The sequence below is a fragment of the Nannospalax galili genome, unplaced genomic scaffold, assembly GCF_000622305.1.
Source record: "Nannospalax galili isolate Female #2095 unplaced genomic scaffold, S.galili_v1.0 scaffold186, whole genome shotgun sequence".
NCBI lineage: Eukaryota > Metazoa > Chordata > Mammalia > Rodentia > Spalacidae > Nannospalax > Nannospalax galili.
Window position 1 is genome coordinate 2,061,822 of NW_008358774.1, and position 22,656 is coordinate 2,084,477.

At 40.8% G+C, this 22,656-nt stretch overlaps 1 protein-coding gene across 6 annotated transcripts in view; it reads left to right on the top strand.

Moving 5' to 3' along the window:
- The first annotated feature begins 203 nt into the window (after positions 1-203).
- Reps1 (RALBP1 associated Eps domain containing 1) overlaps positions 204-22,656 on the top strand; it is an 81,704-nt gene continuing 59,251 nt past the window's right edge. For 3 of the 6 annotated variants that reach the window (XM_008822031.3, XM_008822027.3, XM_008822032.3), the window contains exon 1: positions 206-684. In XM_008822031.3, coding sequence (XP_008820253.1) covers positions 532-684 — 153 coding nt within the window. In that variant the 5' untranslated portion in view covers positions 206-531. Of the gene's footprint in view, positions 685-22,656 lie in introns of all 6 variants that reach the window. The other 3 variants (XM_008822028.3, XM_008822029.3, XM_008822030.3) reach the window with 2 other exon arrangements.

Sequence of the window (22,656 nt, forward strand, 5' to 3'; positions counted from 1 at the left end):
TGGTCCCTCAGGTCCCCCTTTGCTGGGGGGCGGGGTCTCCCTGTGCGTGCACTGGGCCGCTCTCCTGGCCGCCGCTCCGGCCACCAGGGGGCGCTGAGGCCCGCTCTCCCGGGAGCGGCCGAGCCAGCCGGGTGGGTGTTTCTCTCTCCCTCTCGCGCTCTCTTCTCCCGGCCTCACATCCGGGTCTGGAGCGCGACCGCCGCTGTCAGTGCCGGGCTGGGGCGCAGTCAATGGCGGCGCGGGGAGGCGGAGCGGCGGCCAAGCTCAGCCCCGAGCCCCCGAAACTTTAGAGTTGCGAAGCCCCACAAGTTCGCGGGGGGCGTGGGCGGAAGGGAAAGGAGAGGCGGGAAGCCCGAGCCCGCGGCCGAGCCGGGAGGACGCCGCCTCCTCGCGCACGCCGAGCGCTGCCGCTGCTGCGGGCCCCGCGATCGGGGAGGCCAACCGTGCGCAGTCCCCGCCGGCGGCCCGGGGTCGCAGGGCCGGTGCCGGGCGGTGCATGCGGGGCGGGGCGGCCGCTGGGTCGTGGCGAAGATGGAAGGCTTGACGCTGAGCGACGCAGAGCAGAAATACTACTCGGATCTCTTCTCCTACTGCGACATTGAGAGCACCAAGAAGGTGGTGGTCAACGGGCGGGTGCTCGAGCTGTTCCGGGCCGCACAGCTGCCCAACGACGTGGTCCTGCAGGTACCGCCGCGTCCCCGGGCCTCGGGCAGCGGGAGTGGGCGACGTTTCCAGAAGGGCAGGTCCCCCCCAACACATACTCCCGGGGGCTTCCCCGCTCCGGGCAGGGGCCGCAGGTGCCCGGGCAGCGGGGACTCGAGTTGTGCTGGAGGGGGAGGGGTCGTTCCGAATCTGGGGACGAAAGTCCTGCCGTGGGGGTGGGGGTCTGGGGAGTCCCAGTCCTGCATCCCTCGGCTGCCCAGAGTCAGTGTGCATCTGCACTGGAAAGATCAACTTCCCCCGGAGGATCTGGGGTTGGAAAGGAGTACGAACCCTAGCTCCTGTTGTACGTACATGTACAACGTAGCTCTTCGGATCCTGCAAGTAGTAGTCTAGGCACAATGGTATTTGAATTGTTGATTGAATCACACAGACAGGATAAAAGTGAGTTTGGTTCGATTTAGGTAATCAAGAAGCAGGGTTTTTTACTTTTTATTTAAGGAAGCTATATTGGTAGGGAGACTTAAGAAATTTGAACTATTAGCTAATACTGTGCATGTAGGTATGGAAAAGAACTCGTTCATAGGACGGGTGATAGATGTAACTTGGACAGTATCCTCCAGTGTACATTGTCAAATAGTTGGTGGCACTTGTGGATTTGAGTTGGGAGATAGTATTGAGCAGCTGGAAGCGGAATGTTCATATTTGCCTCGATCCATAGGTCTGCCTTGGAGCAGCAAGCACAGTTACCTTAAGCCTTCGTCATCTGTTTTTACAGAAGACTTCATAGAGTTCCTATGTAATATTTGTGGTGAGCATTAACGACTCACTGTTTAATGACTCATATCTGCTAGTAAGAGCCTGTTTAAACTGTATGTCAGGAATAGGTTTTAAGCTTTCATTCTAATTATTGATCCAAGCCAATTACCCAAATCTCCAAGCACGTGAGTATAATGTAGTGGAAGTAGTGGTTTTATTTTAGTGAGATAGTCTCTTACTGTGCAATCCAGGCTATCCTTGAACTCAGGATCCTCCTGCCTCAGCTACCCAGGTGTTGGGATTACAGGTACCCTCTGGGCCAGGAGTCTTGAGGCTTTTTACTCCAGTCTCCGTCAGAACTGTGAGTCTGGGCTAACACTTCCCCTCTTCAGCCTTGAAAACTTGGTTGTACATCTGAGTGAGGGTCAGTTTTCTTCTAACAAAAGTCCTGTGACATACAAAAATTACACACATATGCCCCCGATGCAGGAGTTTCCTGTGCGTTAACTATGGCTTAGTTGAGTGAGTTTTCTCTTTGCGTACTCCCATATGTTTTATATTTCTTTTTTAAAGCCATAGGAAGAAAAGGTTAGTGTCTGAGGTACCAGTGAAGGACAAGTGGGATTTACAGATTCATGCTGTTGAAAGGGACTAATAGTAAATACTTTAGGCTTTGCCAGCCACATGCAGTTTCTGTTGTGAATTCATTGTTTCTGTTTTTATGACCCCTTACAAATGTAGAAACCATTTTTAGCTCAGGAACATTAAAAAAAAACAGCTTGTAGTTTGCTGACCCTGTTAAAGAATGGTGGTACTGGGGCTGGAGAGATGACTCAGTCGTTAAGAGCACTGGCTGCTCTTGTAGAGGACCTGGGTTCAAATCCCAGCACCCACTTGGTGGCTAACAATCATCCATACCTCCAGTTCCAGGGAAATCCAACATCCTCTTTAGACTTCTGTGAGCATTGCATGACACAGGTACACTTACATGCAGGCAATATATTCATACACATAAAATAAAGATAATAAATAAATATTTTTTTTAAAAAAAGAATGGTGGTACTGAGGGGCTGGTATACGTGCCTCATATAGATTTGGTGAGGACTTAAAAGGTCTGGTCAAAATGTGTTCATTATTGAGTCTTCTCTTTTTGTGGAGAAAACAAAAACATATTTTCAATTCAGTTAGGAATTAAAATCAAGGAGAACCCTCCCAGGTTCTGTTTTGTTTTTTGTCTTTGGGGCACTGATAGTTGAGATGAACTTTTTCTCTTTTTAATGGTGTACAAAGATTTAGGATATTAAATGTACTATTAGGACAAAACAGATTAGTATTAATTAACCTCCAGTTGAGATACATTCAGTAAAATCCAACTTACTGTGTTTTACTCAATTGTATTAGCATATGAAAATTAATTTCCATTGCCCTTGTGTATAAAAACAGCTTAAATAGCTGAAATTTTTAAGATTTACTTACAAGTTGGAAACTGAAGGAATTCCCTGAAAGAGGACTCTTAACAGTAATACATGCAGGCTGAGTATCCCTGATTGAAAGTCCATAATGCTCCAAAACCCAAAACTTTCTTGAGCCAGAGTAACACCACAGGTGGAAAATTACGTACCATGAAACTGCGTTGTGTGCGAAATTATTTTTTTATATTTTATTTATTATTTTTAAATTTTCTGTGTATGAGTGTTATACCAGCATGTGTGTTAGTGCACTGGTGTCATGCAATGCCTGTGGAGGTCAGAAGAGGGCATTGGATCCCCTGGAACTGGAGTTATGAATGGTTGTTAGCCACCATGTGGGTGCTGGGAATTGAACCTGAGTTCTCTGCAAGAGCGGCCAGTGCTTGTAACCAGTGAGCCATCTCTCCAGCCCTGCAAAGTTATTTTTAAAAATTACTTTAAGGGTGTGTGAATATGGTGTATAGGAAACATAAATTTGGTCATTAAACTTGGGTCCTATCCCCAAGATATCTCATCTATATGCAAACATTCCAAAATATGAAAAAAGAATTGAAATGTAAAACCTTTTGGTCTGAAGCATGACTGATAAGAGCTACAGAACCTGTACTAAATAGCAATCCGAATCTTGAAGGCAGTTCACTTAAAAATTGGCCTAAGACATAGAAATATGAGACCAAAGGGGGAATGTGGACTGAATTCCCCAAAGGGAATTGGAGATTTTCTGAAAGCACAGCCTTCCATTGCTTTCTAGTGAGAAACATTTGGGGCAACTCAAATATAACACAGTGTTCTACGTGCATCTTGAGCTAGGCATTACAGGGAATCAAAAGAAGAATATGCTAGAAAGGGACCATTACCATGCAAGATGAAGTAGACCAAGGAGGGGTGCATTGTGTTCATAAACACAAAGGAAATGTAAACAGGTTTTACTTAATTCAGACGGACTTGTAAGTTGGGGTTGGGAAAGGGAAATGGGATGAAATGGTTTTCCAGGCAGAGAAAAAACACAGCCAAAGGTAGACTGTGGAGGAGCCATTTTAAGGGCTAGTAGATAGTAAGGTTTTACTAAAGCCAGAGGTATGTTTTGGAGATAATGAAACAGAAAAGGTCATATTACAAAAGGCCAAAGGCAGGAGATTTCATACATATTTCAGTAGGCAATGGAGAAGCATTGGAAGTTTTTGGCTTTAAATGATAGAGAGATTAGAGGGTAGGGGACTTGCAGAGGACTGGCATGCATGCCAGGGAATGAGCTTCAAACCAGAGTGACAGCCATAGAATGGAAAAGCTGGGGTGAGATGCATTGCTGAGTGCGTGCTGTGTATCTTTACTATCTGAAGTGCCTTGTGATGTAATGTTTACTTGAGGCCAGACTATCAAGCTGGTTGGGGAGCTTTGAACTGATTGTGAGAAAGGTACAGGGAACAGTAGATTTGAAAGAAATGATTCATCAAAGCATTGCTTTCGGAGGGGTTTGTCTATGCCATGCCAGGTAGGGGAAAACAGCTCGTTATCTTGAAAGCTGAATTTTGTATCAAAGATGGGCAATGGTGATTAACTGGGCCAGTAGCACTCAAAACATGGGGTGATGAGGCTGGTGAGCTGGCTTAATGGATAACAGGGTAATGGTACTTGCCACCAAGCCTGATGACCTGAGCTCAATCCCTGGGACCCACGTGGTGGAGGAGAAACAACACCTTCAAGTTGTCCTGACTTCTGCACACATGCTACCCCCCTCCAATAAAATAATTTTCTTAAAAAACAGGGTGAGGGAGGACAATGAGGGTTGGTTTTTGTACCTTTGGGAGCCATTTGTCAGTATCTAGAGATATTTTTGGTTGTCTTAACATGGGGGAGGGCATGTAGTAGGTAGAGGCCAGAGATGCTGTTTAGTAGCCTGCAGTGCACAGGACAGCCTGCATAACAAGAATTATCTGGCTCAAATGTCAGTATTGCTGCAGTTGAGACCTGACCTGGATTCTGGTAGAGGTGGGATGGGAAATGAGGCTAAAGATACAGGAGTTGTTCCGAAGACAAACTTGGTAAGTCTGGAACACTTGGTATAATTTAACTGGGTGAGATTGTGGGAAGGATTTTCACTATTGGACATCCCTAGTCAGAAAGCAGACGAGGAGGTGAGCCTTGTGTTTTACAGAGGTCAGGGTAAGCACAACTGCAGGTATTTGGGGGGTGGGGCTGATCTTCAGAGCGTAGAAACAGATCTTTATGATGAGTGTTGGTTTTTATAGTGAAGTTCACATGCTGAAGGTCTCTTTCTCTGTATTCTTCACCTGTGTTGGGTGCTGGGACAGACGGTGTCTTCCATTCACATCAGGTCCTTGATTGATCCAGTTTTTTTCAGCATTTGTTAATAAAAGTCACGAGAGGCTGAGTCATCTGGAGAAATGAGGGTAGAGAACAAAGAACAGAGGGCCTGGAGTGAAGGAGGAAGGAGCTGGCATTTATTGAGTGCCCAGTGGGTTCCTTTTACCAGGCAAATGGTTTTCATGCAAGAACTCATCTGATCCTTACAACAACCCTGTGAAGTGGGTATCATTCTTATTAACTAGGAACCTGATAAGCAAAAAAGTTAAATAACTTGTTTACGAACAGCGTAGTAGCCCTCCCTTCCCATTAGCCCTTGCTACCTCGAAGCTCTTTCTTCACTGTTCATGTGATTGTGGGACACTAGGGAAGGAATACAGTTCAAACTTTGACTTTCCCATGCTTCCTAATGCAGAGTAAGGATTTTAGATAGCTTTTGATTAATATCTGGACTTTCTCTTTCGCATTTATAATGATGTCTTGAAACAGTCACTTCAGAGAGAGACGGATTCTTGTGGTTGCTATCCTGGTACACACACAGACTCGATTTTACGTTGTTACACTGTCAGACCTCTTAAGATAAATCGTTATGCTCGTTAGGGTGCATTTGTTTCTTGAGGCAGGGTGTCCCTATATAGCCCAGCCTGGCCTGGAACTCACTGTGTTAACACTTGTATGGGATTAGCACAGTAAAACCTATTCCGGAATATAGATAGGGTTTGTTGTTGAAGACAATGTCAGTAGACAAAGTGGAGGAGTTGAAGCTTTGTAAAATTATGCTTTAGGGCAGGAACAAGGAGAATCTGGCTTCAAGGAGCTAAACACAATCAATTTTGCTGTCTGTTGAACAAGACAAATTTCAGTGTTTATGGCTTGAAAATCAACTTTTCCAGAAGTAATTTCTTTTTTAAAGAATAGGAAAAGCATACCATTTACCACACTAATCAGTATGTTTTCTTAGCTTTCACTGTTTTTTAAAAAAAGAACAACTCTATTTTGGGAAATGTCAAAACTTCATACAGACTTTGAGTATGTAATAGCCTGATAAAAGTTCTAGAACTAACCGTTCTTCAATTGAAGCTTGCCAGCAATGTACCCTTTTAATGAAGCTGCAAATCTTTAGATCATTTGTGTTGAGCAATATCTTGGTAGACTATTTGAGTAAGATGCATAAATTTAATGGGAGGAAAGCAACAACAATGAAATAGAAACCAGTTTTTCTCTTGAAACTTGCTTGAGTTAGTTACATTAGGTCAAAAAATAGAGAACTAGAGCCTCATTTGTGCATTGAAAGTTTAAAACTTAATAAAATGTCATATTTGTTACTCTGAAGCCATGAGGGTTTTATTATTTGTAATTTCTCAATCATTGAAATGCTGTAAAAGTATTAAAAATATACCTGACTTCATGAGACACTTTTCTACACATAGTTGTAAATAACCATCCATTGTTTATGAGTGAAGTCACAGTTCATGACTTTACATAGTGTCATACTGACTTTTGGAATTCCTCTGAGTTTCATATCATACTGGTTGGAGCCTTCCCTCTCTCCATGCCCTGAGTTTTAATATTTGGGGCACATAGTGCCAACATTTTCACAGGGTAGAAAAGGACTTGAGATCTTGGTATAAGGGAACACTAAACACGGAGGCTGGCTTTAGCCAACTGTGTGACCCTGACTGATGACTTCATGTTTGGGTTTTAGTTCCTTGCACATGAAGTAGCTGGATTGGATTTTCTTGGTTTCTGACTCAAATGATTGTCTTTGTTTAGGGAGGCTGGTCTGTCCAGCCACACCCCTAGAAAAGTAGCACACAGACTTGCTCCACTGTTTTCACTCTTCAGTTGGTTTCTTTACATTCTTTGAGGAATTTAAAAAGGAAAAGCTAAGCCTAGAATGCTGTGATTAATAAAAGAGGAAACTGTTGAAAAAATTGTATTGGTTCTTCAAGGTGTCTGACCAGTGAGACTTTGGCATGAGAGATAAAGCCTGGTGTTTCTAATCTTTTCCTTTCTGCATGTTCCGTTTTCTGTAGCCTTTCCTCTGATAGATGGCATCTTCATCCCATTCTTCCCTGTGTGAGAAACTTGTCTGATACAAGTTATTACCACATTTTCATTGAGATGTGGTAAATTGTAGGAGTTGAACTTTAAAAAGAAAATCACTTTTCTGCTTTGTTTGAAGAACTGATCATTTATTGAATTTGAGGTCTGTTTTGTTAAGTGACAAAGTCAGAATTTATTAGTATGTGTGTTTTTTGAGTTGTTTATTCCTTGGCAATTCTGGCGAACACACTGGAAATTTGCTTAGTAAAGCTCATATTATGGCTCTCTGCATTAACAGAGTCCTCTAGTAGAATAGGTGGACCTGTGAAATGCTGAAAATACATCCTAAATCACTTTATGTAGTGCTTCTTTGTGGTTTATCTGCAAGGTTTGTATGTGGTAGTGAGAGATCATCTGCTCTCTCTGCCATGGTGGACTTAAGTGTGGTAATGTTAAAGGATGAGAACTGTGTAGAATGCTAGAGAACTGTTGAGAAGGAGGCAGTGGAGACTGATGAAAGGGAAGACCTCCCAGAGAATGGATGGGGATAGGGGAGAGTCAGATACTTCACATCAACAGAAGTCTGAAAGGACTGGTGCTGTGAAGAGCTGTTTGTAAGGGCGTAAGAAGCCAGAGCATTTATGGACAAGAGAGGAGAATGGGAGGGATCACTTACTAAAGAGAGTTCAGATTTTAATGTGAATGTATAAATCTTTTATCCAAGGGAATAGCATCATCTGAATTATATTTTCAAAGATCACTCTTTTATGTGAAGAGAAGAATACTGCCGGAGGGAGAAACGGGTTGGCCAGTGGATAGACAGCAGTCCAGCTGGGAGATAGAAGCGTCTTTGGTATGGGAGGTGGCAGTGGGTGGAGAGAAGTGGGCAAATTAGATTATTTTAGGTTATAAAAATAGGAAGACACAATAATGAGTTGGATATGGAACTTGAGAGAGGAAAAAGAACATAAGGATGATTGGATGATTGAGAGAAATGAGACTGGGTGAGTTTTGTCTTATTTTGTTGAAGGAGTAATGATGAACTCAAGAATTCCCCTTTGTTTATTTTACACTTAGGGAAGCCTGTGTTTCAAGTAGGACTTCCTAAGGATCTACAATTCTTGAGAAGATACTTGTCTTAGAGAGGTTGAGTTGAGCATTATTAGTACATTGGTGATTTTGAAAACAGTAACTAGTTAATGAAATTATTGAAGAAAAATTATTAAGAAAAAAGAATTTTCTAGAAATAGAGCCCCAAAGAACATTGCTAAGTCTTGGCAGGTCTTGGGAAGGAGGCTAAGGACAGCCAGAATGGCTGGAGGGAAATTGGGAATGTGTATTCATACTGTGGATTCTGAACAAGGGAAGTGTTCCAAGGAGGTGATGGCCAGCCCTATTGTTGGCTCAGTGGTTCAGAAATGTGAACCATTGGATTGATTTGGTGACCAAGATGGCGTTGGTAACTTTAATAAGCACCTTTCATGGACTTGTGAGATGGATACCATGTTTGAACAATTGAATGGTAGCCAGGGGACTAGAGGAACATGTACATAGCTTTTTAAAAGGAATTTCCCCGTGAACGAGAGTAGATGCAGGCAGGGTTGGCTGAGTAGAAGCCCGAGGTGAATGAAACTATAAAGGAAGCCTTTTACTACAGCATAATTTTAGTTGTTAGGACTGATAAGGGAAGGAAGAATGAACACATATCCTCCGGAAAGCAAGAATGGTCTGGATCCTGGTCACAAGAACTTCTGTTAGGAAAGGGATTGATTCCTCAATTGTAACACAGGGAGGCAGGTAGACAGACAGCCACATGATTCAGTGGAGAGATGTTCCAGTACAGTGGCTTCTATTATTTTCTATAATCTGAGGCAAGATTATCAGTGTAGTAGTGACAGGAAATCTGCATATGAAGTTGAAGTAGCATCAAAAGAAGCATCATGATTTTTAAAAATATTTTATTTATTATTTTTAATGTTTTTATATGTATGAGTGTATTGCCTGCGTGTGCATATGTGCAATTGTGTTGTGCAGTGCCCAAGGAGGTCAGAAGAAGGTGTCGGATCCCTTGGAACTGGAGTTACAGATGGTTGTTAGCCATCATGTGGGTGCTGGGAATTGAACCCAGGTCCTCTGCAAGAGCAGCCAGTGTTCTTAACTGCTGAGCCATCTCTCCAGCCCCCAATTTTTATACTACACTATAAAATATTTCATAGGAAATTAAAATTTTAAAATATTGGAGAATCCATGTGTATAGGTTGGAGGATTGAATATGACAGTTTTTCCCAAATGGAAAAAAGTCATCAAAGTCCTTGTCAAAATCTCAGTAGGTTTTTTGTAGAAACTGCTAAGCCAGTCTTAAAATTTATAAGGAGATGCAAGAGCAAAATAGGACACTTGCCCTGCCCAATCTAAAAATGGACCATAATGCACTTCTAATCAGAACAAAATGATTGGCCTAAGGTTACACACACACATAATCAATGGGACAGAATTGAGAATTCAGAAATACCTTGTACACTTATGATCAGTTCTCTTCAGAATGTGCCAGAATAGTTCATTGGGAATATGGTAACAAATGGTTCTGGAACAATTAGATATCTTTGTGCTTAGGAAAAAAAAAATGTACCTAAACATTTTGTATATAAAGTACACAAGACACAAAAATTATCTCGAAATAGATAACGGGTTTCATTGTGAAACCCAAACTAAGAAGCTTCTCAGTGATAATATACGAGAAAGTTTTTGTGACCTTGGGTTAGGCCAAGTTCTCAGATAGGACACCAAGAACACATGTACCATAAAAGAAAAAACTTATAAGCTGGATTTGATCAAAAGAACTAAGCTTTAATATTGCAGAGGCTGCTTAAGAAAGAAAAAAGATAAAGACTTGGGAAATATTTACGTATTATATACATAATAAAGGGGTTTAATCTAGAATATATCAATAATTAAGGAAATGCATATTAACCACAGTGATCCATTTTCACCCAGCCCCTGTAAAGAGCATAATTAAAACTGGTAATATTTAGTGTTGTGTTGTGGAAGGAGAGAGCACTTTCACACTCCCTGAGAATGTGAATGGCAGTGCACTTTTGGAAAACTCTTTGGCTGTTTCTTTAGAAGCTGAACACCAGTTTACCTAGGATAAGCTGTTTCACTGTTGGGTGTACCCAAGAGAAATGAGATTAACATCAGAGAATTTTTTATTGCAACATTTATACATAGCAGACCTGGAAGACGAATGTCCATAAAGTGGTAGAATAATTGAACAAATGAAATAGGTTATATACATGGAATGGAATATTACTTTGCCCAAAAGAAACAAGTTTCTGATTATGCCGCAACAAAGATGAATGTCGGAAACGTGCTAAATGGTAGAGGCCAGACACAAAGGAATGCCTGTTGTGTTTATATGAAATGCTTGGAAAAGGCGGAGCTATAGAGACAAGGATTCCTAGTTACCTCAAGCCAGGGCAGAGAAGCAGTCAGGAGGGAACTATTTGGGATGATAAGAAAAGTTCTCAAACTGGCGTGATGGATGCACAGCACTGTACTTTTTCTTAAAACTCAGTTGTATTGCAGTTGAATTTTGTGGTGTATAACTGTCAGCTATGCATTTTAAAAAACATGATGAAATAGTCATTTTGAAGAATGTGAATATTGAGTGTGGTGAGTGAAGTATAGATAGTATTTCATATAGATAATATTTCATCTCTATCCTCACCTTACCCCCCCACTTCATATGTATATAGTTTTAACTACAAAGCTGCAGCATAATTTGAAGAGGCTGTTTCTTAACTTCCTGTGAAGTAAAGGGTTGACCTTGAACTCCTGATCGTCCTGCCTCCACCTCCCACCTGAAGCACCAGCATTAAAATACTTCTGGTTAATTTCTTCACTTCTGACTATGTGTTAGGGACTATTCTGTATGCTATGTATGAACTTTCTCCCCCCACACCCCTGAACTCAAGTAATCCCCCTGCCCTAGCTTCCAGAGTAGCTAGGTACAGATGTGTGCCGTCACATACAGCTAACTTGTTCTGCAAGTACATTTTTTGTTAGACTTATAAGGGGCTGAAAATATGATTTAGAATGAGTCTAGGCCAATTTCTGTTTTTGGACTTTGGGTGGTATGCTGCACTTACATACCCTTGACTTGAGTATCTTAGTATTAGGGGAAGTTATGAAAGTCTCAGAAGTCTAAATTTGAACTAGTCATGTCTCCCAAGGGAATGATTTTGTGAGACAGTAGTTTCTATGGACAGGACTACAAACTCAGGCTATCACTATCATGACTCCTTATAGGCTCCAAGCTTCTGATGTCATTTAGATGGACTGATTTGATGTCTGTGTTTCTTCTGAGTTTGCCTCTGCAGCCAGATCTTGGGTCCAACTCTCCCAATTAGTATGCTCCTTTGGATAAAAATAAAAGTTGTAAAGAGTACTGATCTAATAGTGATCATTGCTTCTTTTTGCCTATGGGTTATATAAAATATTAGAAATAGCAGTCTCTGTGAAAAGTGAAATTATTGTGTAGAAACTAAGAGCATTGGTGGAGGTTTCTTTATGTTGGATTTGTGACTAAGAGGATCATAGGCTTGACTATTTTAAGTATGCATTGATGTTTTTCATTATTCATAGTTGATTGAGAGTATTTGTTGCTTCCAGAGTACTACATTATATTACCTAGAAAAACATTTCAACACCTTTGTAATTTTCCCTGTTAGCTAGTGTTAAGTTTACTCAAAACAGCATAGACTTTGGAATGCGACAGCTCAGATTTGAAACTCTACTTGGTGCTTATTAACTTCTCGCTTTGATCAGATAACCTAACCTCTTGAGACTATTTCCTTCCTTATACCAGCTCCAAAGGATTCAGAATGAATGCAAACCAGAAATGTGTGTGAGCAGTTAACATACTGCCTGATTCATAGAACATGAATGATCAAATGAGCTTCAATTGCTCAGCTCTGCTCTGCAAGAAAACGCAGCATTTGCAGTATCCTGACTTTACTTATAGGAAAAAACTGTCCACTGTTCTTCAAACCTGGCGTTATACCTTGTGTTGTTTTTGTTTTGCACAGACTTAATGCTGCTCCCAGTTCTTGGATCCTGCCAGTAATTCCTTTTATTTCTCCCTCTTACTGTGCAATTAAGTTAAGGGCTTGTTCTCCTGAAGTAAAATTTACCCCAAATAAAGACCAAAAGGCCCAAATAAAGGGTGATTGTGAGGCTTTGAGCCCACAGAGCTTGCAGAACAGCGATGCCATTAACAGAAACAAAGGCATGGAGTGGATGGGGCTGGGTTTTAGGGGAAAGACAGCATGTTGAATTTTAGTCATGCTGAGTGAGATACCATGTTCATGCCATCTGGGCAGTAAGGTTAGGTGGGCACAGCAGTGGCAGCTGAGTGGTTTTAGCAGCATGTACAAAACTGGAGGTTACTGAAGGGTACAGATTTCATTTTGTTAGAGATATCCTGCTTTTTGCAATTCATTCAGCTACAGTTCTCACACATCCACTGGGACATAGTAGGTGCTTAATAGTGTTTATTGAATTAGTGAGTGATATTATTATAGGATGTTAGTGGGTTTTTTTTTGTTTTTTGTTTTTTTGTTTTTTTGTGTTTGTTTTTTTCTGAGACACAGTCTTATTCTGTAGCCTGGAGCGCACTCTGTAGACCAAGCCTTCAACTTGTGATCCTCCCAGTTCTGTCTCCCAAGTGCTGGATCATAGGTATGCACTACCACACCTGGCCAGGATGTTAAATTTTTTAAAAATACTCTGGATATGTGCAGAATAGGAATTCCATAGAGCCATCTCTGAAGAAATGGGTCAGCAATGATGCAAAAATAACTTGCCAAGAATCTACCAGTTTTTGAGCATCATAGAAAGCATACATTTTCTTGGAAACAAAGTGGGTCCGACAGTATCTCGTAGACTGATTATAAGGATTAAACGAGATGCTGTGTCAGAAGAGAACCACGAAGCTGTGGGGGGGGGATATGCTGATGTCAGGCGACCACCAGGCTCTTCTAGCTTCGGGCTTACTCATCAGCTCGGTGTAACTGCAATGTGTTTAGGGGTCACTTAATATAGTTGAAGCATACCATGTGATTACTCATTTTCTCACTTCCATCTCTCGTCTGTCTTTACCCTTAAATATGTATTTCACATATTCATCTGAATTCCCAAGTTTCATTTTTAAAACCATTTGAGATTTGCAAAGTGCGTTGATGGCGTCATTGGTAGTGAGTAGCACCTCCTACTCAGTGCTCAGAGTGAGTCCTGGAGAATCTTTAAGTTGTATGGAGTCCTCACTGCCTTGTCTTGTCTGAGCATGTCTTAGAGCACTTGTGAGTAAATCTTAAATTAGTTCCCTTCACGCTACTTATTTAGATGCCACTGATTATTTAATTGTCAGTAATTTGCTAAGTAAATCAATGATTTTATTAAATAAAGGGACATTATTTAAAACTGAAAGACACATAGCTTTCAAATAGATTAGAGAAAATACTTTTATCCACTGAAGCAAAGCTAATCAAGATCTGCTCTAGTAAGTAAAAGCAATAGTTCATTTGTTTGACTTCTTTAAAAATTGTTTTAAAATCTTAATTATTTTGAATGTATGTATCTGTGTGTGAATATGGGCGTGCATACTCCTCCACAAGGTGCCTGTGGAGACCAGAGGCAACTTTTCAGAGTGATTCTTGTCTTCCTTCCACTGTATTGAGGTAGGGTCTGTCTTGTCTCTGTGCCTGTGCTGTGGTACTCGAGGCTCGCTGGGGGTTTCTCCATCTCTGCCTTCCGTCTCACTGTAGAGTGAGATTACCTGCCCACTGAGCCATCTCCCCAGCCACTCTTCACCCCATTTCAGGGGAGCTTCTGGAAATTGAACCCAAGTCCTTGCTGAGCATACTTTTTACCATTTAGCTGTACACATTGAACTATACAATCTTTTTGACTTAAAAAAAGTCTTTAAAAATTTAAAGTTTTTTTTTTCATTACATTTATTTGTGTGTGTGCGCACTTGTGTATGCATATGTGTGGACGTCGGTGAACAACTTGGGAGTCAGTTCTCTCCTTCTACCATGTGGGGCCCAGAGATCACACTCAGATCTTCAGGCTTAGAGGCAAGTGTCCGTACCCACTGAACCACCTTGCCAGCCATTTGATTTTCTGAGGGCCAGCTTAGCTCCACAGAACACTGAAACTTGGAGACAGCTCCATAATGTGGTGTTGGATATCCTTAGTATATAGATGGCAGTTTATACCATATTTAGGAATAAGATCAGTCAGAATGAATTTGCTAGTGGAAGAAAGGAGAGGAGGAGGAGCCCCAGGCTGCTAACTGCCTGAGGTGTGCAGGGGGGCTAGCACAGAAGCTAGGGAAGAATGTCACACATGTTGCACAACTCAGTATGAGTGTGTTAGAAGTGTAGGCTTGAAAGGTTACTTCTGCCCAGTTTGTATATTACTCCTTTAAAAAATGTTTTCTAACTTAAATTTTGGACCAGTTCATACTAGCATGTTCTTTCACATTCTCTATGTCAGTCCCAAGGCTTTATTGAACTTACTATATTCTTGGAATATAGAGCACATCCTTTTCTCATGAATTCTTTTTGTTTTAATTCAGATATTTATATACCAGTTCACTTTTTATATTGTCCCTTGGTTTCCTTTATAATTTTTAATCCCAGAAATAGTTATCTAAAATACTCTGAATCATCAAGGAGCAAGCAGTGTTGTGTTGTAGGAAATTAGAAATATCTTGAAGATAAAATACCATGATTTTGTTTGCTTGCTTGCTTATTTATTTGCTATCCCATTTGAACTTTTCCATGATTTTCTCAAACAGGTAACCCTTCCCTGTAATTTTCCACCACCATCCTGTGTGCTTGCGTGCCTACTCTTCTGGCATCTTCATTCTTTGTCAGCATGTTGGTAGGTCCTCAGTTAACCTCTGCGTTTTGACATATACCACCTTAAAACAGTGAAGAGCCCCTTGAGTGGCATGGAACCTCGGAGGCCAGATGGTGTGGTTCTTTTAATTAGACTGAGTATACTAGCTGATGCTGTTGAAGCTGTTGGGATGATGCTAGTCAGACATTGTGAGCATAGACTGCGACTTTATGTTAAGGTATTGTTACCTCAAGGTTGTTTTGTGTTTATTTATTTTTGCTATCATTTTTTGGTATCATGGCTAGCCTAGAGATGTACTTCAGTGATAGAGTGATGCTCAAGACCTGGGTTCATCCTTAGCAGGGGCAGGGAAAAGAGAGGGAGGCATTGTGGCTCACTTAAATAGAAATGAGTATTTCAGTGTAGATGGGTGATACAGACAAGGAGAAAGGTCAGTGGCATTTCCCATTCCATTAAGTTCTTTGGGAGTAAATCAGAATTCTCATGAACTGTGAGGTGAGAGTAAGAGTGGGTCCAATCTGCGTGGTCATTGACACAGTGCTCTTGAAGCTGAGCTAGTCAGACTCCAGGTTGAGGACTTGAGGACTTGCTACTCAGGCTGTTCTCTCACTTGCCTGACAACTCACTCCCACATGTCCATCTTGTTCCTGACTTTTTTCCTAACATGGACTTTGTGTTCCAGCCCAGCAAGTATGTGGTCTGTCTCTCACCGAGGTTGTTTATCAGTTCCTTTTCATCAGGCTGTTTTCTTCCCCTGTAATGCCCTCTCTTCCCTTCCAGGCTGTCCCTCACCCTTTTTATGACACATCTTCACTTTTGTGGACTTTGGAAATCTTGATTTGAACAACTTCGGCTTCTTCACTATCACTGCAGGGTTTTCATTTCTTCCACCCATCCTCGTGTACGTGTTTTGTACCTTCCTGGTTTTCATCCATTGCTTAGCTGCATCTGCATTGTGTTTACATCCCATCATATTTATTGGAAGCCAGCTGTAGATAAAATTCATATTTCTTTATCCACATGTCTTCCTCCTTGTGGGTCTCTTCTTTCTCCCTCTTTACTTCCTTGTTTGTTCCTCCCTCCATCCCTCTTTCTTCTTCACTCCTTTTTTCCTTCCTTTCTTGCTCATCCCTTCCTCCTGCCTTCATCGTCCCACCCTCCTCACGCCCTCTGGATCCTTACTGGCCTCAAATAATTCACAGTCTCCTGCCTTAGCCTCCGTGTGCTAGTATTACAGGCTTGCCCACATCTAAAATTCAAATTTCTTTTCTTTCCTGACCCCATGATATCACATGATCGCAGCAGAAGTGCAGAGTAGATGTTTAGGAAACAGACTTTTCAGGGGAGGCCAGTCGCTTAGCCCTGCCATTGCTGTGCATCTACAGATGTGACTGGGAGGAGGAGGTGAGGCAGGAAGTAGAAAGCGTGGGTGGTGCAGTTATACTCGGCTGGTCTGCTGCCTAGCACTGTGGGTACTCCTTCCCCACCCCAATCAGCATTCTGGGCATGAGGAGGGAAAGAAGCAGCAAGAACAAATAGCACTGAATTCTCAGCTCTGACTTTGCTGACAGCACTGCCAGCTTGCCAGTTCCTCCTCCTCCTTCCAGAACCCTTTTTCCCCCTTGTGTCATAGCAGACTAAAAAATTTTAAGAAAAACAAAACTGGGGATTTACTGGCAATTATAAAAATTAATTATGGCAGAATCTGGGTATCTCTGGCACTGTAGCATAGACTTTTGTTCTTAAAATGCAATAAAACACAATTTCTATAGAGTTTTTGTGTATGTGGCTACAAGTGGGGCAAGAGAAATCCATTTAGAGGTGAGGGTCCCTCTGATGCAGTATCACGACTGTAGAGCACAGGTACTAGCTCCACCATTGAGACTTGGACCATGTCAGAATTACAGAAGTGAATCTCATAAGGAGTATGAGAGACTGAAGTTGCTAAACTTTTGAAATCTAAGAGCCTGCTATGTTTTGTGCCTGCCTTCAAGAAGTTAGAATTTAATGACCTAAGGAAGGGAGTTTGTGGTTAGATATTCTGTTTACTTACTATAGTTTTGAACCCCTAGAGATAGAAATCTTTTACTTCCTTAATCACATTTCCCTTTCATTAATTCTGGAGTGAATCCAAACCTGGTCTTTCTCACTTGCACCCCACACATGGCAGAACTGGAATTGTCGTAGTTACTGATGGTATTATACCATGGTTATTTTCTGCATAGTGTTCCCTTTTGTTTCTGGAGTGATTGGTTTGACCTGACACATCTGTCTGTCTTGATATTTTTCCTTTCCCTTTCCCTGCCAAAGAACAAATGACCTGTGTTTCTTGCCTTCTGTGCACCCTGTCTGTTCTTCTTAAGCACTAGTAATCTAACTTTCATATTCCTCTTCTTTTCAAGATACTCTTTTAAAAATATTTATTTTAATTATTTTTAAATTATATGTATGGGGGGCATATACATGTGTGTGGGTGCCCTTGGAGGCCAAAGGCCAGTTGCCCTGGACCTAGAGTTACAGGTGGTTGTGAGCTTCCCCACATGGGTGCTGGGAATTGAACTTGGCTCCTCTGCAAGAGCAGTGCATGACCTTAACTGGTGAACCACCTCCCCAGCCCCTTAAAGATCTCTTCAAGTTCACTTTCATCCTACTTAACCAAATCCAGAGACTATTTCTTAGGTCTTTCTTTGTTTTGACTACCTCTGTTGCAGGTGATGCTGGATGACATCTTGTATCTTGTGTCTACGTGTGTTCATCGTGGTGCTAAAGGACTCTGCCTTTAGCATCCTGATTGTCTTTGTAGTCTTTCTTTGCTGAGAGCCAGCTTTGATTCTTACATTTGGCCTGCACACTACTCAGTCTTCGGACCTTTTTGAAAGGTCTCCGCTTATCATTGTTTTCCTGGCTCTGACCACTTCGTTGGTCAGTGCCACAGTGGCCTCCTACATCCTAATTAACTTTTCTATAATTGCTGAAGAATAAATGAGTGAATTCAAAATTATGTTACTCTCCAGAAGTGATCAGTGATGATCGGCCTGGTGTTTAGGGCCCTTTCTTAGCTTGTCCCAGTTTACTTCCTCCCCTCCATTACAACCCTTGCCTGACCTATCAGCATCCTCCACTTGGATTGCCTTTGTTTTGACTTACCAAAAACCTGCCCTTTCTTGAAGGTCTGTGTCGGACTGCTTTAAAACAAAATTTTATAACCCATATTATAAATCTCTATTAATTCTTAAAAGAGCAAATACTTATTATATACTACCTATTATGGACCAGACATTGAGCTATTTGACATATGTGCAACTCTTAAATTTAGAGGTAGGTATTATTTCTACTTTTCTGCTGAGAAACCTGGAGCTGCTGAAAAACTGTATATTCAACATGAACTGTAATTCAAACCCAGCTCTGCTTGATGGCAATAGTTATATTCACAACATTAGCTCTTCGATGCCTGAAATTACAGTCTTCTATCACAGTGTATTTTTTGACCTGTGTGTTGTTGGCAGCTGGATAAGAAGTCCTTTGAGAACAGGATTGAGTATTGGAACTTTTGTCTCCCAGGGCTCAGTATGTATTTTGAACATTCTGTTGAGGTGTTCCTGTGGTGTTGCTAAGTAAAATAACTAGTTTATCTCTTTGTTAGAACAGTCTCTAAGATGTTGGAAATCCAAGGCTTAGACCTGACTGCATACTGGAACCAAAGTGGAGCAGCAGAGCCAGCTGAGGTTTTGTTTTCCAAGTGTGGGATGCACACCCAGGGAGATATAAAAACACAGTTGGAAAGCTATTCATTCCCTCTTTGTTTCTCACATCTCGTTATTAAAGAAGTAAATTTCAGCTGATGTTAATAGGCTGACACAGTTCTGATGCTGGTTACTCCTGAAAAAGACCAGGAAAGCCTTGATGTGGCTGTAAGCACCTTTAGCAGACAATTGTAGTTGGCTGAAATTACATAACAGTTTTGTTTTTCATTGAGTTTTTTGTTCTATTTATTTCTGGTAAGACTTATTCTCCCTTTGGATTGTGATGCAAAGTTCTTTTGTTGATTTAAAGAACATGTTTATTGAGTGCACACTAGCACAGGTGGTCCACGGACATGGCAGAATTTGTGGAAGTGATTCAAGTGTCTGAACTGAAACTTGAGAGGGAAACGTCAATGGGCAGCATTTGCCTAGGTTAAAATGCCAGACTTTGGAGCTGTACAAAGAAGACCTTGTGCTAATAACTAATCCATGGCCGTATGCAGGAGTATTCTCGTCATCACTTTGATTTATAAAGTGAAAACCATGACACGTATTCTTCGAGTCATGCTGAGGCCTGTCTTAATACTGGCACACCACCTCAGAAGTGGTAGGTTTTTCACATCATCATATTTGTTATTTGTTTTTTCATTTCTTATTCAGTCAGCAAAAACATTTGAGTAGAATTTTAAAACTTCAGGTTAATCCTTGGACTCTTATTGTTAATCTAGCCTTGAAGTGCTCTGGGCTTTACTTTCTCTGGGCATTAGTTTTTTTCATCTGTATTCTGGGAATAATATAGCACCTGTCTGATGGGGTTGTTTGAGGACCAAATGAATTTGAGAAGTACCTGGCACAGTGCCTGGATACTTGTAATAACACTATATAGCCAGTAGCTAGTACTGTTATTATTCCCCTAGAAAAAAGATAGTCCCCCCCTCCCCGAGATCTTGAAGCTTTACTTGTTTGTTCCTGTTAGCATGAGTTAGGGATATTTGTGTATGTCCGTTTGACTGAAGCTCAGTAACAGTTTAGGCACAGTCCTACTGTGATTGATGCATCAGTCCTACTGTGATTGACACATCAGTCATGCTGTGATCATAGTAAACAGGCAAGAACAATGAGGTCTTTAATAAAACGACTACGGTTCGCCAAAAATTATTGCAGTATGCAGTTACAGGAACTCAACAGGAGGGCACTAACAAACTCCCATACATTGAGGGAACTGAGGTTGACTCCATCCTGAAACTGTGTGTGTTATAGCACTTTCTAATGGAGGAAAATGTGAAGGAATAGTCGAGATATAGATAGATAGATAGATAGATAGATAGATAGATAGATAGATAGATAATCTTATCTCTAATAGCATTTCTTTAAGGTACTAATCATGGTCTCACATTAGTTGCATGGTTATACTTTTTACTATTTTTTTCCAATTTTCATCTGTTTTATAAAGCATGACAAGTTTCAGGACAAGCAGTGTATTTTATTCTGTGGCTTGATTATGTTTCTAAAATGTTACCTATAAAACAAATGTGTTAAGCCAAGTTATTCATTGCCCTTCCGCCATAACAAAATTGATCTTCAACTTGGAGGAAAATTGACCCTAGTACATAACAAAAAAGAGAATAGGAAGTTTCTCACTATCAAATATTTAATGAAAATTTGATAAGGCAGTTAGAAAATACAAATACTTATATTTGAGTTTCATTAAAGCATTCTTCCTTTGGTGCTACATGTATAGGACAGGGCTTAGAAAGTGACCTATTATTTTCACATAAATCCCCATAGTGAATTTAACCTCTTCATTCAATTTATGTCGGATGCTTTGGCAGAAGTAGATTTTTACAGATGAGATGTTTTCAGGAGGTCAGTTTGCTGTGCTTACAGATTCATGTGAAATTTGCAGTAGAACAGGTCTTAGTAAGTGTGTGGGCTTCGATCTGAGCTCTGCTGCTTGCTGTGTGTCCCTGAGCAAGTTGCCAGGGGTTTTGATTTTCATCAGTAGAATAGCACCTACCTCATCAAGTGGCTAAGATGATTAGATTAATTTGTCACTGAGCTTGGAAGAGCACCTGACACAGTATATACACAGAATGTTAGCTATAACATTAGAATAACTATTTCTTCTTGGTCATCAAATGCACCTAAAATAACCTATAACACAGTTTGTTAGTGCATTATCCTAAACACTGAGATAAGTGTTTTCTCTTTATCACAAGTAAATAAATTGTCCAGGCCAGTGTTTGCTGTTGCTGGCCACTGGGAACGAATATAAAATAGAAGTACCAGTGGTGCCTGACTGCTTGACCCCTGATTCTGCTCGCTTCCTGCTTCACTCTGTGACGAGTTTATGAAAGCTTGTGGCTCCTGGTTCTCTCCCTAGAGGAGCAGCCGTGGCCACAGACTACACTATAAACACATTCTGGAAAACCACTCCGTGGAACCCAGCTTCACCATTTACTGTGATCTTGGGAGGTTTACTTAACCTTTCTGTGCTTCTGTTTTCTATCTGTAAAGTAGGAATGAGTCCCTGTCTTTCTGGGCTGTTATGAAGATTAAATGAGCTATAAAGTGCTTAGAATGAATGATGCCTTTACCCACTGTTTAAAAGTTTTACTCTAAATTGTTATTATTTAAATTTTTTTGATTAGAAAATTTTATGGTTCTCACATAGGCTTCCATGTAAATCAAGTTTGAACTAGTGACTCCAGAAAAATACGACCTTTAAATCAACACATTAATATTTTGGCTTTATGTTGCCTTATGCATGTCAGTTCCGTGGGTCATTTGTCTTTCTTAGGGTTTTAGGAAGGCAGCTATAGACCTGGTTTGTTTAGCAGTCTTGGTTTACTGCTCCTGTAACCTGGTGTAATCGAAAGTTGTAGCCTCTCCCTTTCACTTATAAATGTGCCAGTTTGGATGAACATTTTCTGGTCAACCTAAATATAGGTTGCTCACTGGGTTTATTGTACTGTATTTTCTTCATAGACCAATAGCATTTTCCAAAGGCAAATATTGTTTTAAGCTCGTTTCAGATGGTTTTTACAGTATTTTCCTAATTTTTTAATTTTTGTGGGTTTTTTTCTCCTGTTAGCCTATATTTTATTTTTTAAGTTCTCTTTTTTGTGGGGGAGGGGTTCATTTATTAGCTAATACAGAAGGTATTTTAATTGAGAATTTGAGACTTGAACTGCCAATAAATTTGAAGGGTAATCCATTGTTTTTCATATCACATAGTCCTTACATTTGAATGACTGTCACAAGTGATTTATTTGTTTAGATAACCTGTGACTATGATGTAGATTATAACCAGTAAAATATTTATTGGTCTATATGTTATCAGAGGAGTCTACTTCTGTGTGCTTATTGCCTAAAGCTAGTGGAATTTATAGCTAAAGGAGTCAGGTATTACCAAAGGGAGTCTTTGTTAACTACCTGTGTTATCCATAAACTAAAATTTAATAGGTTGCCTTAGTCCTAGCTCCTGCTGATTGACTCAGCCAACACATTCTTTATAGTTCCTTCCCTTAGCAAGTAGAATAAAATCTGCCTTCCAAATATTAAGACGGTTTAGGACCCACAGTAGTGATCTGTATTGTGATGGTGTAGGGAAAAGAATATAATGTATTCGAACATTCTCTGCTGAAAAGTTCTAGAAAACACTGTGGGTTTTGTTGGTATTGAGAAATAACCTGCTATATTTCTACATGATTACTTTTATTAAAAGA